Genomic DNA, 14,348 nt, shown 5'->3' on the forward strand with positions numbered 1-14,348 from the left:
AAAAAGTAAAAAACAAACCAAATAGTGACAGCACAGGTGCCTTTTATTTGGGACTGAGAACATAAAAAGCAAAACAGAGCCATTGGTATGATTTTTTTTTTTAAACTTCTGTTACCAATGTATGGTCATTTCTACAAAATAAACCAATAAACAGGTAAGCTTTAAATAAGTAGAAAAGTTTGGGAATCCATGTCAGAGCGTTCAGGGTTAAAAGGAGCATCTGCTGGACATTTTAGTCGTCCTCATCAAAGTCTTTCTTTCCCTGGGGAGGTTTGGGTCCTCCTGCTGGTTTGGCCATGATGATCTATAAAGGAAGAAAACAATCATTTCATCATAAGATCCATGCAGCTGAGTGAGTGGGCTTTATGGCAGAGTGGAAGCACATCACCTCTGACCTTCATAAAATAATTGATAGACAAACATTAACCACAGCATCCAAAATGTGTTCAATCTTAAACTGCTGTGCTTATTTATAAATGAGGGGACTATATTTTCAAAGTAAAAAAAAGACCATTTAAATCCCTACAGATATTCCAGAAGTCCATTTATAGTGATTAAACATTCATGAGCACACGTGGGAGTACCGTATGTTGTGCTTTAAGAGAAATTCTCTACACAGGAAAATGTACTTGTGCACAAAACGTGAACACTTAAAATCAAATAAATAATTAAAGAAAAAAAATGAGCTGAAGAAATAATAATTAAACTCTGGGTCAGTTACTTAAGGCACTTCATGTTTCACAAAACATCTTCAACTACGTCTAACCTGAATTAATCTTCTCTTAAAATAGATTAAAAAACAAAACAGTGTTTGATTTGGTACTTGCACTCACAAACTGCTTGCGCATGCAGCATGCTATCACACCACACACACTATCTGCTCTGTGCAGGTTTAGGCAGTGGCACATCTGGGTTTGTGTAAAACACCTGCGATGTGGTTGAATCCAGTCAGTAACGCAACATTTCTCCAGTGTTAGTAGTGACAGGTAACACATACATATTTCAACCTCCTGTGAGTGACTGAGCACACTGGTGCAGATTTTTGTTTTGTTTTTAGTTAAAAGCGCACACACATTCCAAAACCTACTGACTGAGCGACTGAGGGTTTTGTGTGTGCCCTCTAATGGTGAGTTTCAAAATTATCAGGCTCTTCATCCCAACCGTCCTTGTCCCAATGGCCTCTCTGCTTGGGAGCCTTGGGTCCCCCTGCAGCCTTAGCCATGATGATCTGGATCGTACATATATGCACACTTAATTTATCCACCAGTTGCTTTAAAGAACATAAAAAAAAAATCCTAAAAAGAATAATACAAAACTCAAAATATAAACAGAAAGCAAACATCTGTGAGATGTGATTTGATGCGGTCTGTCGGATCTCTGGAGTGTGGCATTACGTTTGTTGATTTGCCTCAAAGCCTAAATTATTCAGTTAAAAACCAAACCGATACATTAAAAGCCGTTTAATAGATGAAGTTTTGTAAACAGGTGAAAAATAGTCCTAAAGGCTCTTACTGTCTGACTGATTGAAGCAGTTTTCTGTCTCAATCAAAAACAAAAAACACAATTTCAAAAGTTCATAAAATATTCTGTATGAGGCTGGCTTTCATTACATGTAGAGTTTGTGTGTTAAGAATGTTTTGTTTGTACCCACCTGGTCCACCCTCAGCACTGTGATAGCGGAATTGGTAGCCAGTTTTATGCCCCAGTATTTGACCAGGTAGGGATCCAGAATGCCGGCTTCGAGCATGTCCTTCACAGCAGGACCATCACTCTGCAAACAACATGACAACCGCACCGTCAGTCAAGAATATGAGACGCTTCAATAGAAACGGGTATTAAAAAAAATAATTTCAAATTTTGGATTTAAGGGGGAAAAAAGGATGCCACAACACAAATTTTAAGATGTCTTTTATAGACCTAGTCTGCTCAACTTAACTCGACTGTTTCTAGGGTTTCCCATACTCAGAAAACGAGACGTCAACAGACTGCATGTCACCAATTGGCTAGTCAGTGGCGTTCCTCAATTAGTCATGAGGGCGTCTCCTTCACGAAAATCAAAAGCATAATTTTTGAAACCCGGAAATTAGGGACCTGGCTATGCAAAAAAAAAAAAAAAAAAAAAAAAAAAAAAAAGGAGGCAGCAGGTATAGCATCACCTCAACCTCCTCCATTGTCGTGGTGTTTGAGTCGCCATTACTTCGTACTCGACTGTAAAAGAAACCGTCCGAAACCGAGTTGAGCCAAGATGAGTAGGTACAGGTGGGAAAAAGGACTGTTAGTGTTAAGCTGTGTACCCTAATCTAAAAAGTGGTGTGCATCTACCCAAGTTAACTGGAAGCCAAAAAAATAAATAAATCTAAACTGTGATTCGCCTGCTTGGTAATTACATACGATGTGAACATCATATTATTTAGCTTAAAGATCATGTGGAACAGGCTGTATCTGTCTCCATAGCGCAGACAACACAAATGGACTCGGTGGGAGCTCAAGTCCTTCCAGCATTTCAGTCAAGGTAACTGTTTTTCTCTCAAAGGCCAACACATGAGCCAAGTTTCTCTTGTGATGACAGAATGATGTAGTGCATGTTTTTAGTGCAAACAGCAGTGTTAGCTCCTCCGGCATTCACTGTCACGTTTTGGACACCACTGGTAATGCGTTAAGGACCAGTGTGTAAGGTTTAGGTGCCTCTTGCAGTGCCGTTGTAGATTGTAACCAAGGAAAACACAGGCTGAATATTTTAAACGATTCACATCTGAAATCAAACTATATCAAAGCCATCCACACATTCTTCTCATGCATCCATACATACCTCAATGTCAAAGCCCATGTTTTTGTTTCCCTCATGATGCGCAGAATACAGCTTTGAAATAAGCTCGCTCCCCTTCACGCCGGAGTTCTCAGCGAGGGCACGTGGCAACGCCTCGAAAGCTTCGGCAAACTTTTTAATGGCATACTGCTCGAGACCAGGGCAGGACTGCAGAAAGGCAGGAAAATGGTGTATCAGTCAAAATAGGACAAAACGAAGACGAGAGATAAGTGTGTGGACTTGGAATATGTTAATTAATTCACTTGAATGTGCATACCTCTCCATATGAGGTGATCTGTTTGGCCAGCTCAATCTCAGTGGCTCCTCCTCCAGGTAGCAGCCTGTTGTCCTAAAGATAATGAATGACAGAGAGACTGTAGCTGTTGTGCAAACTAAGTAGTACATAAAAAGAAAACCCCTTGAAATTTGTGAACTGTAAGATTCTCAATAACAATGTTTAAAGGGAAAGTTTTGCTCATAGTGAACACTGATAGCATAGTTTTAGTTTTTCAGTTCCTAATTCTATTTTAATATTATTATTATTAAGTAAACAGGTGCTCAACACCGATGAGAAAAAAGATAAACATCAGCCTGAGTTGCTTTACAATAAAGACAATAATAATCTTTAAAATATAATTTGTGCATCCATTTGTTAAAACTTGTGATTCATCTAAAAGTAAGAAAAAAATCCCAACAACAAAATAACCCCAGTGACTTATAATGTCTACTTACCCTGACCAGAACTTTAAAGGTGTTGACTCCATCATCTACAGCCCTCTCAATATCATCCATCAGGTTGTCAGTGGAGCCTCTGATCACCACGGTTGAGATGGCACCATCCTCTTTATCTGTGTCAACACCAACCAACATGTTAACTCAGAAAGATTTAAAATTAAGATTCACAAGCCTGAAGAATGGAGTCATTTACCATGTTTGAAGACCACCACCTGAGTGTCTCCCACCTCAGTCAGATATACATCATCACAGTGACCCATCTCATCCGGAGTCGGAGCCATCTAAGGATGACAAAAATGTATTTATAGTTAAAAATGGACGGCTCTTTCGAATACCTGATCTGATAAAAACAAGTGTACACTCACCATCTTGGGCAGAGCTACAGCTCCCACAGTCTTGCATAATCTCCTGAGGTCCCACTTGGAGTTAAGCCTGACGAGAAGGAAAAAAAGAACGTTTACGGCTGGGAAGCACACAATGCCAAAGATATACTATTATATATCATGTAATATTTAACATACGGCCATCATATATTTATTTAAATGTCCCAAAAAATGCAGACACAGTTACATCTTGCACCTTCAAAATAAAAGTTTTAGTCCTAGGCCATGAAAGGACCATCTGTATTAGCAAAAAGATCAATCTTTACTTGGGAGAAATGTGATCTCTTAAGCGAGTTACATGAAACAGTAAGCTCAACTAGAAGAAACTCAGGCTGAATTTGCCGTAAATGTCTAGCTCTTTGTATATGATACGTTCCCTGCTCACTTAAGGTTTTGTAGTTCTTACCTGACCACCATGAGTTTGTACTTGTTGGCGTAGTGCAGCGCCATGTCAGCCACTTTCCCCCCAGTTACCACCACAGTGGCACCAGCCTCCTTGATAGCCTTCACGTTAGCTTCCATCAAATCCTCCTCTCCTTTACTGAAGTCCATGAGCTCCTGTGCATTATTTATCAACACTGTGCCCTGTGGAACAGACGGGACTATTGTCAGCACCGAGAGCAATGTCAGCATCATCTTCATTAAACTTAATATATCGGTCACCTCCACTTACCTTAGTCTCTGTCACCATGCAGTCGAAGGGGCAGGAGAAAACGGCGATCTTGGCGTCTTTCACTGATGAGATGTCTCCCTCTGCCTCCTTCTTAAAAACCATGCCATGAAGCATAGAGGATGCCGTCACCCCACAACCCTAAAATGACCACAAATGTTAATAGAGGCCAAACTGCATACGCACACAAAATAAAACCAACAGAAGATGCTGCTTACCAAAATCTTGCATACTCTGACGTTATCAACATTGAAATTGCCGGTCTCTGGGAAGATCGATACTGCACGAAGAGGGGAGAAAAAGGAAGTCAGAAAAATACCAAGGCAATGCTAAAATCGAGACAATCAACTCTGAGATAGTGTGCACTTCTGACTCACCACAGGCCTCTGCAATGAGGTTCGCAAGGAAGTCTTCATTGCCGTACTGTTTACTCATGACTGCTGTACGGATGAGCGACTTGGCTTCATTAATGTCATGGAGGTTCTTGGCTGAGGAGCAAACGCAGTCTGACAGGATCTCCAGAGTCTTCTTACAAGCCTTCTCGTAGCCTTCAATCACCTGTGGCAAAGAAGAAAAAGCAGGCACTGAGAAAATGCACCAATCATAGCACATGTTTGACATCAAGCCATGCTACTTTACCAATATTATCTTGTTTACCTCTGAAACAGACAAGCCCATTCTAAGGAGCTCTTCAGCCAGCTCCAGCAGAGCTCCAGCAAAGACCAGGACAAAGTTGGTACCATCGCCGACTTCCTGTTCTTGCATGTGGGACGCCATTACAATCATTTTGGCTGCGGGATGCTGCACCTATAAAACAAACAATTTACATAAATAGTTAAATTCATACATTTATTATGCACTCAGCTGAATTTCAGTGAGGTGCACAACAACATCTCCTCACCTCAAGCTCTCTGAGAATTGTTGCAGCGTCATTGGTGACAAACAGCTTCTCTAAATGGTTGATGACCATTTTGTTCATGCCTAAAAGAAAACACTTCATTTAACGGGTGCTGCTTTGATATCTTTACAGAGCACAACCCTAATAGGCTGTAGGCAGACCAAACTTACCGTTGGGCCCATAGGCAGTGCGGGTGGTTTGAGAAAGTTCCTTACAAGCTCTGATATTACGGAAGACAGCCTCTTCAAGACCTGAAAAGTGCTGTAACAGACAAGAAATCAACTTTTCAAGACAGGTGCATTACCGTTCATTTCCATGTCAGACTAATATATTTAGCTTACTACCTAACAATGAATATGTTAAAAGCAAATAACTGGATATAATATGGATAGTCTGAGAATGTAAACATTTCATTAAGCATCAGCATCACTTTAAGCTGACAGTACTGACAGTTAGCTGAATGCTAGCTGGGTGTGACTGCAGTATGGCATCCCGTTATAACAGCAGCTCAACTTCTGCTGCTGCTATATTTAGCACGGTTTAGACTGAAGGGAGACAGTGAAATATCAAGAATAAGCATTTCATCTTCCCTAACAGACCTTCGTCCAGCAGCCGGCTGGGCGGCCTGGCTGCTGCTTTCTAGAACTATCCCTCATGACTCTGAATGAACATGCTAACTTAGCGGCTAACGTTAGCTAGCACGCTTCTTCACAACTACTCAGTCAAAGCTCATCTACGAGCCCAATATTCCTAATTTAACCCCACCTTGGCGCCATCCTTTAACATCTGGGCGAAGCCCGGAGCTTTTGGGACGTGGAGGGCCATTTTCAAATTTTTAGCAGCCCCGGTATCCTAGAGAAGGTAGCCGCGGCGTGGGTTCAGCTCTGGGTACAAAGCCGGAGAGGCAGAGGTGGAGCGACTTCAGCGAGGCAGCGAGCTACAGACGGGTGACAACAAAGGACAAACAGAGCAATTCTCGTTTCACCGCGCAGTGATCGTAAAACACCACGCGGGGGCAGTCTTACCGTCGTGTTACTATAACGAAATCCAAGTCTATACTAAGTGACTGACTTTTCAGTGAATTCCAAATAATTTAAGCTACCTCACCAAAGAAACACAAGTAAAGTACGACAGATGGCATTTCTGATTTCCTGTTGTTTACTTGCTTTGTCAAATTTCTATCATTAGTCATGAAATATTACAAATATAATGAATTATTGTCTTAAATGTGTAGTTGTTTTAAATTAAAAATGTATTGCCTTTACCAGTTAGTTTTCTATAGACTGTGCCTTGCATATTATACAAATATAATATATACAAATATAACCATGCTATCCCAAATGATTTACCCACTAAAAGAATTACACAAATTTTCTACATACAAATTAAAGTAGTACTAATCTCATATAAAGTACTTAATCACAAATGTGTAACATAATTTAATTTTAGGTCAGCGGTTTGGCAACCTATCCAGGGTGTGCCCTCCACTTGCCCTATGTTAGCTGGGATAGCCCCCCCACCCCATAACAATAAGCAGAAGAGTACGGATGTATGAATATTACAATTATTCTAAGTTAAAACACAAATTATAGTACCAGAAGAAGTTCAAACTGAGCATCAGAAAGAGGAAGAAAGGAGATTTAAATGACTTTGAACATGACATGGTGGTTGATGTGAATATTTCAGAAACTGCTGATCTACTAAAATTTTCCCACATAACCATCACTGTGATCTGAAAGAGGCATGAGTTGCAGTGTCGCACAGATAAAATTGGGCTGGAAAAATGTTGCCTGGTTTTTATTAATCTCAATTTCTGCTGCAACATTCAAGTGATAGGATCAAAATTTAATGCAAACAGCATCAAAGCATGGATCAATCCTTCCTTGGACTGATCACTGGTTCAGGTTTGACGGTGTTCATTTAATGGCGTGGGAGTGTTTTATTGCCATAAATTGGGCCTCTTATTACAAACTGAGTGCCTTCCAGCACCATGGTGGATCTGTGCCATTAGGCAAGCATTAAGGCAGTACTAGCAAGGTATACCTAATGAAGTGGGAAGTTAGTATACTGGCATATATAGATTTCAATACCTGAAAATGATCTGAACAGAAAGAAAAAACCCCAAAATAGTGATATAAACACATTTTTCCACTCCGTTTCTAAAATCTTCAGTTAGTTTAATGAACAAATGTGCTGTAAAACTGACACCAAATGATAACCACCATCATCAACATCATGATGTTGAGGAAAATATTATTTTAACCCCCCCCCCCCCCCAAAAAAAATGAAGAAAAGAAAAAGAAAACACCCAACAAAAATGATGTGAAGAGAAAACATGAAACGGATATATATATGCATAAAAAGGGCAAAGTTTTATTTTTTCACATTTGGACAGTTGTTCTCCTTTAAAAAAAACAATAATGCAGAAAAAGAAAGTATCAAAAACAGAAAAACAAAACAACAACAACACACCCACAGAAGAGCTTTGCTTAATTTGAGGCTGGTAACTTGAGAGTCACTAATAAGACTCGGGATATCTCTTTATAACATCATCATTATAGCCATCAACTGGTAATGAGCCACTAAATCTTTTTCCCCATCACATTATCAGATGATTTGTGTGTACAATATTGATGCATGAATCATCCACAGGCCATTAGAAGTGCCAACCTCTGCCTCAAGGAATGTTCACATTTAAATACTGTTTTAGAAAATACACTTGATAATTTGGTATAATCAAATGATATTTAAAAATAGTGTAACAAGTGTTAGAAACATTATTGCATACATATAAAAATAGTGGAAAAAAAAAAAGATTTCCCCTCTGTCAGAAAATTTAGTGTTCGTTCAGCAGATAACTGCAGATCTTGTTCGCGATCCCTTTAGAGTACATTTCATTAACTTTCTATGCAGAGAATGAGAACACAAAGTACAATATTAGTATTTTGAAAATGTAACTAAATGTAACATTTTGGTTGGAGCAGCTACGACAGATGCAAAGAAAATTCCTCTGGAAGCTACAGTGAGGATATTTTACCCACAACAAGCTAACCTGAGACATGTAAACACACAAGAGTCACACAGATGCTCACAAAGATGCAGAGCACACATAAAAAAAGACAAGCTGTAGCATAATAGTCTCCCAGTATCATAACGCCACTGTGAATATGTAACAGTGACACCACAATAATAATGAGTATAATAAGTGTAAAACATGGCTACAATAGGTCCTGCATTATACACACAGACATGCATGTAGTTCAGTTGGGTTTGCGAATAGTGTTCACAGCTGTGTGGGCCCAACTGCCCAGCGTGTCTGAGACGCGTGTGGCTCTGCGTGTGACATTTGAGCGGCTGAGTTTACCGCTGGGATCCAGCTTTCTCATCATCGCTCCCCCAGAACGTTCCTTAGGGCCAGATCTGCAGAGACAGAGAGACACTACTCAGTGCAAAAAGAGACTGCCATTAAAACCATATAGGTTTACAACTGTAACATCAGTTAGTTATTTAAAAAGAAAAAGGCAAGTGTTAAGCCATCAGGCAACAAATGAAAATTTTCAGTAACTCATTTCCTGATCTACAATTTGAATTTTATTACTTATCATTTTAATGTGTAAATGGCCTTGTAGACATTCAGGTAATATCAGAAAAGGTATTTGGGAAAGTTTGGTGTCAAGGAAAATTTAAAGCAGGAGCTGTAAAGTCAGCAAGAAAAAGTGTGAGCAACATTTGTTCAGACAGCGAGTTATTAATCTGTTTTTCTTCCAGATTGCATGCATCCGAGAAGCTCTGCCATGCACCTTTGTGTTTACACTGAAAGCTATGTTCTCAAAACTCAACTAGTTTTACTCTTTGGAAAGGGGATTTTACCTTCTGTATTACTCCACAATTTGGGAATAGTTGAACTGCCTGTTGCAAGTAAAAAACAAAACAACAAACTGATCTCAATTAAATAAGAAGACGTCTATACTCAGTGAGGAAAGCCTCTGGGAGCATGTAATGTGCGCAAATAACAGGCAAGAGCACCATTACCGAGTGCTCGCTTTCCGCACTGAATATCATCGTTTACAGGACACAAATATTTTAAATGACAACACAGGAAGTGACGCAAATTTTCAAATGCATTCTGTCATGTCATCTGGCTCCAATTCCCACATCCACCTCCTTTCCCCCTTACTCCCTCCTTATCTGAATACCAGAAACACAGGCCCTGTTTCAAACTGAGGCGGGAGGAATGTCTGGAGGGAGGGGGAGGAAGTCTGGGGACCCACAAGCTGGGATTCTTTGGGTGAGAGGGCAAGGAGGACAGAGACTCCCTTCCTCAATACAGAATATGCATGAATACAAGGAAATGGACTAATGGCTTCTTCAGTTACACAAAACTTTAATTTACCAACAAAACACTTCTTTAGTTGTGATTATAGAAAAAGGTAACAAAACATGTCCTTTTTCTGTTAATTACCCAATCTGGGAGAAACTAATAACACACATAATGCAAACACTTTTTACAATTTTAGAATTTACCACCCAGTCAATGATCAAGATATCAAAAGAATTCACTAAAATAAAAAAATGTTACCTGCTGTCTCTCCCAATGATGTCATCAAAAGCCTTCGACAGATGTTTGAGCCTCCTGAGTCCACTGGAAACTGACTCCAAATCTTGGTCAAATTTCCTATTATAGATCATAAAAACAAAATATTTGGCAGAAAAAGATAACCACCAAAATTCAAGTGAGCTACTCTCCGCTGCTCCACATACTTGGTTGAGTTTTTTTTTTGTTTTTTTTTTAAATAAATAAATGGTGTATGATCGTCCTGACACATCCTCAGAGGGATCCAATGAAATAAAAGCACTCAAACTTATAAACTAACAAAGTCCTAAAAAGCAAAGTTGCATAAAGAGTGAATCAAACTCACTTCCTCTGGTTTTGCGTATTTGGAGAGGCAAAGGGACTTCGTACAGCAGCCATGCGGACCAGTTGCCTCCTGCCACCTCCTGTTTTCACTCCTCTTACAGATGCTTCAGGAGTCCTGCGTCCTCTGGAGCCTGGAGTACGCCCAGGTGTACCTGTTGCTCTGAGTGTGCGTCTGGGTGTTGCAGCCCGATGAGGTGTACGTCCTGGGGTGCAAGAATTCAATGCTCCAGCATTTTCTCCATCACGACCCGGGGTCGCTACCAAACACTCTTCACGGGAAAATTCTCTGGTCCTCTGCAACCTCTGAGAGAGAGAGAGAGAGAGAGAGAGAGAGAGAGAGAAAGAAAATAACAACTCTAGAATAACTGACTGGTGGCTTTTGTTGAGACTGATAATAATAAAAAATAGGCAATTTCACACATAACAGTTAATCTACCTGATACACTCCGGTGATAGAGTTACGAGCACTACGAGTAAGTTTGTGGACTGTGCTGGTCTTTGGTTGCTCCTTCATGGTTTCCCAGGTCGGATTCTCAGGGAGGGAGTTGGTCTGGACAGATCGCAGTGGGAGTCGCTTCCTCAGTGACATTCTCAGAGAGTTGAGTGAAGATGAGGACCGAAGTTTGCGGAAACGGTCCGGGGCTTCTGGGGAGCTCTCTGCTCCATCAGACTCATCCAGGACTGTGTGTGCCCGCCAGACTCCAACCACAGCTTTACCAACACCATCCATGACTAAACAGGCTATATGACCGAGCTGAGAAAAAAAGTGATCTGTATGAATAAGTTTTATGAAAATAACATTTTTAATACTACAGTTTCAAAATCTCACAATATAAAAAAAAACTATATTCTAATCTGGCTCAGCATGCTATGAAATTTGAATATTTCTTTGGACTGATAGACCAAAATAAGAAAAAGTTACAAGTTAAGACAAATCTTTCTTTTTTTAATCCTCGAATTTGAGGAAATTATTTCAGAGTCCCTTTGTCACTGTCAAAAAATTTGAAAAATGTCAATGAACAAAGGACGGAAAAAGTGAAAAATGAGCCGTAACAACCATACAATCAAGCAGCAGTAATCGTGTTAGTAAAAGCTCCGTGGCTTTTGTTAGATAGGGACAATGCTCCTGGTCAAGTGTCCAACTTAACCCAGGAATGGCTTGCCCTGAGGAGGGAATAACAGCCTTAAGCAACAAATGAGAATTAAAGTTTACCTTTCACTTGCCGTTATATAAAAACGCTGTCAAATTGTGCCATTGTTGTCAAATGCTGCCTTTTCCCATAAAATTCAGTGAATATCATTAACAAAACAAAAGAGGGCTGTGCCCCCGAAGCCACGGTTAGCTAGGAAAAAAAATTACTATTTACACGACAAAACATCTACTCAAATAAGTATAAAAACTTAAAAGAAGAACGTCTGCTGGGACACCTGCTGTACAGAGAGCTTACCTAAAAGTATCAGTTGTAAAAGTAGCCGATTCTCTGTGGCTTTTAGGCGGCTGTAGCTCCCGTTTCTTCTTTCGCTGTTTGAATTTGGCGGCGGACCACAGAATCCACAAAGGCACGCGTCACCACGCCCTACGCAGTGTTACGTGACGTAAAACGATGCGTCACTACGTACAGTTTTACGTTAATGGGATTCACGTTGAAATGTGACTAGGATTATCGTGTCCGAATAAGATTCCAAGATGTTTCTTCTTGAAATATATATTTTTAAATGATCTGTTAAGGTCTGTATTTTCAAAATAGTTGTAAAAAATACTTAGGATCACAAGTTTGTAATACTAGATTCCTCTATGGCTTGTTGATGCCTACCAAAAGTCGTGTTGTGACTTGCAAAGGGACATTTAGCTAAGTATTATTGGGGGTCTATGTTTATATTTGAGCCTGTATGTGTAATTGTGATCCTGTGTGGATTAGGGAAAATCCAAAATAAATTTAACATGTGCACCTAATTCTTTTTTTAAAAAGTCATTAAAGATTTATGTTGCACAATCATTTCACCCTGGAAAAATAACAGCTTAAAGAAATCATCAAAAGCCCCAAATTACCATGGCATTTATGCCCATGATGAGTGTTTGTAAACTGTCTCTCAAACACCGTCACATTTTCTAGTAAAGAAAAATTACGAAATGTTTAGCAATAAACCTTATCTTTTCCAGGTAATATGTCCAGTTTTTATTGACTTGGCATGAGATTGGTGTTGAAGCAACTAACAGGGGTGTTAGTAACGCTCTTCTATTGCAATACTGTTTTACCACCCAATTTACAGATAAAGGAATACATACAAATACACGTAAGAAACACTTTACAAAGCTAAGTATAACAGTGCCTTTGGACTTGGTGATGTATATCAAATATATTTAGCTGCTGGGAAATGCTAGATAGTTTGCACAGTTTTTTCCACCAACAGCACAATTATAACAGGTCACTAAATACTGTTGCTCATTTATCAAACACCATAAGGTTTTTCTTTGCTTTTGGTTGCACGTGTACACAAAAATCCACCATTGTGGCTACAAAGGGCTTGGTGACCAGCAGATGTCACTGCACACCTGCACATGAAATGCTTTCAGTATTTTGAAATCTTTGTCTTGTCCACCTCTGTAGTGATTTAGTAAAGGCATTAACAAGGCTGTAGAATAATTTATCTTTAACTTTGAATCCATTTGTCCTTCACTGATATCACTCTGTTTTATGTGTTTTAAAGTGTTTCTTTCTTTATTGGAAAGAACATAAGGAGGAGACCTTGACCCTAACAACCTAGCAGCCACTGTCCTTTTGTCTCATTAAAAGTAAATGTATAACATCATTTTAATGAGCTATGGCTGTATAGTTGAGTCAGGAGGTAAAGTTCAGAGCAAATGCAAGAATTAGATTCTGAAGCATTTATAAACATTTCACAGACATGTTTATTTCTCTGGTTTGACAGCAGTATGATAGTTTTACACTGGGTATTATCAAAGCATCAGCTTCAGCATTGAGTTACTCTCTTTTAAGCAGCTTTTTGGTTTTTAACACAATTAGTCTGACAATTATCTGTCTCTTTATTGTTTTAAAAAGCACACTGATTAATATGCAGAAGCCAGCATGAGCTATATATCAGAGTAAGTGCATGCATTTCTCATACAATAGCAGTTAAATGTGACAGTGTGAATGGTGGTTTCTGTCTGTGTCTGGTAATATGGTAAATGGCCTGTATTTATATAGCGCTTTTCTAGTCCCTAAGGACCCCAAAGCGCTTTACATATCCAGTCATCCACCCATTCACACACTGGTGATAGCAAGCTACATTGTAGCCACAGCCACCCTGGGGCGCACTGACAGAGGCGAGGCTGCCGGACACTGGCGCCACCAGGCCCTCTGACCACCACCAGTAGGCAAACATGGGGTGAAGTGTCTTGCCCAAGGACACAACGACCGAGACTGTCCAAGCTGGGGCTCGAACCGGCAACCTTCCGATTACAAGGCGAACTCCCAACTCTTGAGCCACGATCGCCCCTATATATACTGTATCTATATTTTATAAAAACCAATAAAAATGATCTTACACACAAAGACAGTTTATATTGCATTGATTACATTGGAAAGATGAGCTTTACTAGCTGCATCATTATTGTTATTAATGTTTCTGAACATATGCAGCTACCATTACCAGACAGTTAGCACAGTGTAAGACAGGAAACATGGGAAACACACTAGTCTGGTTTTAACCAAAGGTAACAGGACATTTAACTGATAAGTTATACCCTGATTGTATAACACATAGAAAAACTAACATACTGTGAGTTTTATGAGTTGATTACAGTTAGACTAACACTACCTAAGTGTTTCACTGAAGTTTCACTCTAAGCTAAACTAGCTAGCTGTTTACATAACAGAAATACACTATATGGACAAAAGCTTTAGGCCACACCTATTAATCTTTAAATTCAGGTG

General features: G+C 39.6%; 2 protein-coding genes across 5 annotated transcripts; both read right to left on the minus strand.

Moving 5' to 3' along the window:
* Positions 1–22: 22 nt before the first annotated feature.
* Positions 23–6,460, minus strand: cct8 (chaperonin containing TCP1, subunit 8 (theta)). 3 transcript variants are annotated; one of them, XM_026182586.1, is made up of 16 exons: positions 6,258–6,460; positions 5,663–5,753; positions 5,496–5,575; positions 5,252–5,401; positions 4,972–5,152; positions 4,813–4,874; positions 4,598–4,735; positions 4,331–4,509; positions 3,907–3,973; positions 3,735–3,822; positions 3,539–3,654; positions 3,084–3,155; positions 2,810–2,974; positions 1,652–1,771; positions 1,092–1,228; positions 241–304 (listed from the first exon to the last, which is right to left on the minus strand). In XM_026182586.1, the coding sequence occupies exons 1-15, from the start codon at positions 6,315–6,317 to the stop codon at positions 1,121–1,123; spliced, it is 1,677 nt and encodes a 558-aa protein (XP_026038371.1). In that variant the 5' UTR covers positions 6,318–6,460; the 3' UTR covers positions 241–304; positions 1,092–1,120. The 3 variants fall into 3 exon arrangements, with proteins under 3 accessions (XP_026038372.1, XP_026038371.1, XP_026038370.1); XM_026182585.1 differs by having other exon boundaries at positions 1,088–1,228; XM_026182587.1 differs by lacking the exon at positions 1,092–1,228 and having other exon boundaries at positions 23–304; positions 6,258–6,459.
* Positions 6,461–7,918: 1,458 nt separating this feature from the next.
* On the minus strand, positions 7,919–11,991 carry pimreg (PICALM interacting mitotic regulator). Of its 2 annotated transcripts, XM_026181996.1 has the most exons (6): positions 11,859–11,991; positions 10,847–11,164; positions 10,412–10,713; positions 10,072–10,167; positions 9,363–9,401; positions 7,919–8,912 (listed from the first exon to the last, which is right to left on the minus strand). In XM_026181996.1, the coding sequence occupies exons 2-5, from the start codon at positions 11,138–11,140 to the stop codon at positions 9,371–9,373; spliced, it is 723 nt and encodes a 240-aa protein (XP_026037781.1). In that variant the 5' UTR covers positions 11,141–11,164; positions 11,859–11,991; the 3' UTR covers positions 7,919–8,912; positions 9,363–9,370. The 2 variants fall into 2 exon arrangements, with proteins under 2 accessions (XP_026037781.1, XP_026037780.1); XM_026181995.1 differs by lacking the exon at positions 9,363–9,401 and having other exon boundaries at positions 11,859–11,990.
* Positions 11,992–14,348: the final 2,357 nt, after the last annotated feature.

The sequence above is a fragment of the Astatotilapia calliptera genome, chromosome 10, assembly GCF_900246225.1.
Source record: "Astatotilapia calliptera chromosome 10, fAstCal1.2, whole genome shotgun sequence".
NCBI lineage: Eukaryota > Metazoa > Chordata > Actinopteri > Cichliformes > Cichlidae > Astatotilapia > Astatotilapia calliptera.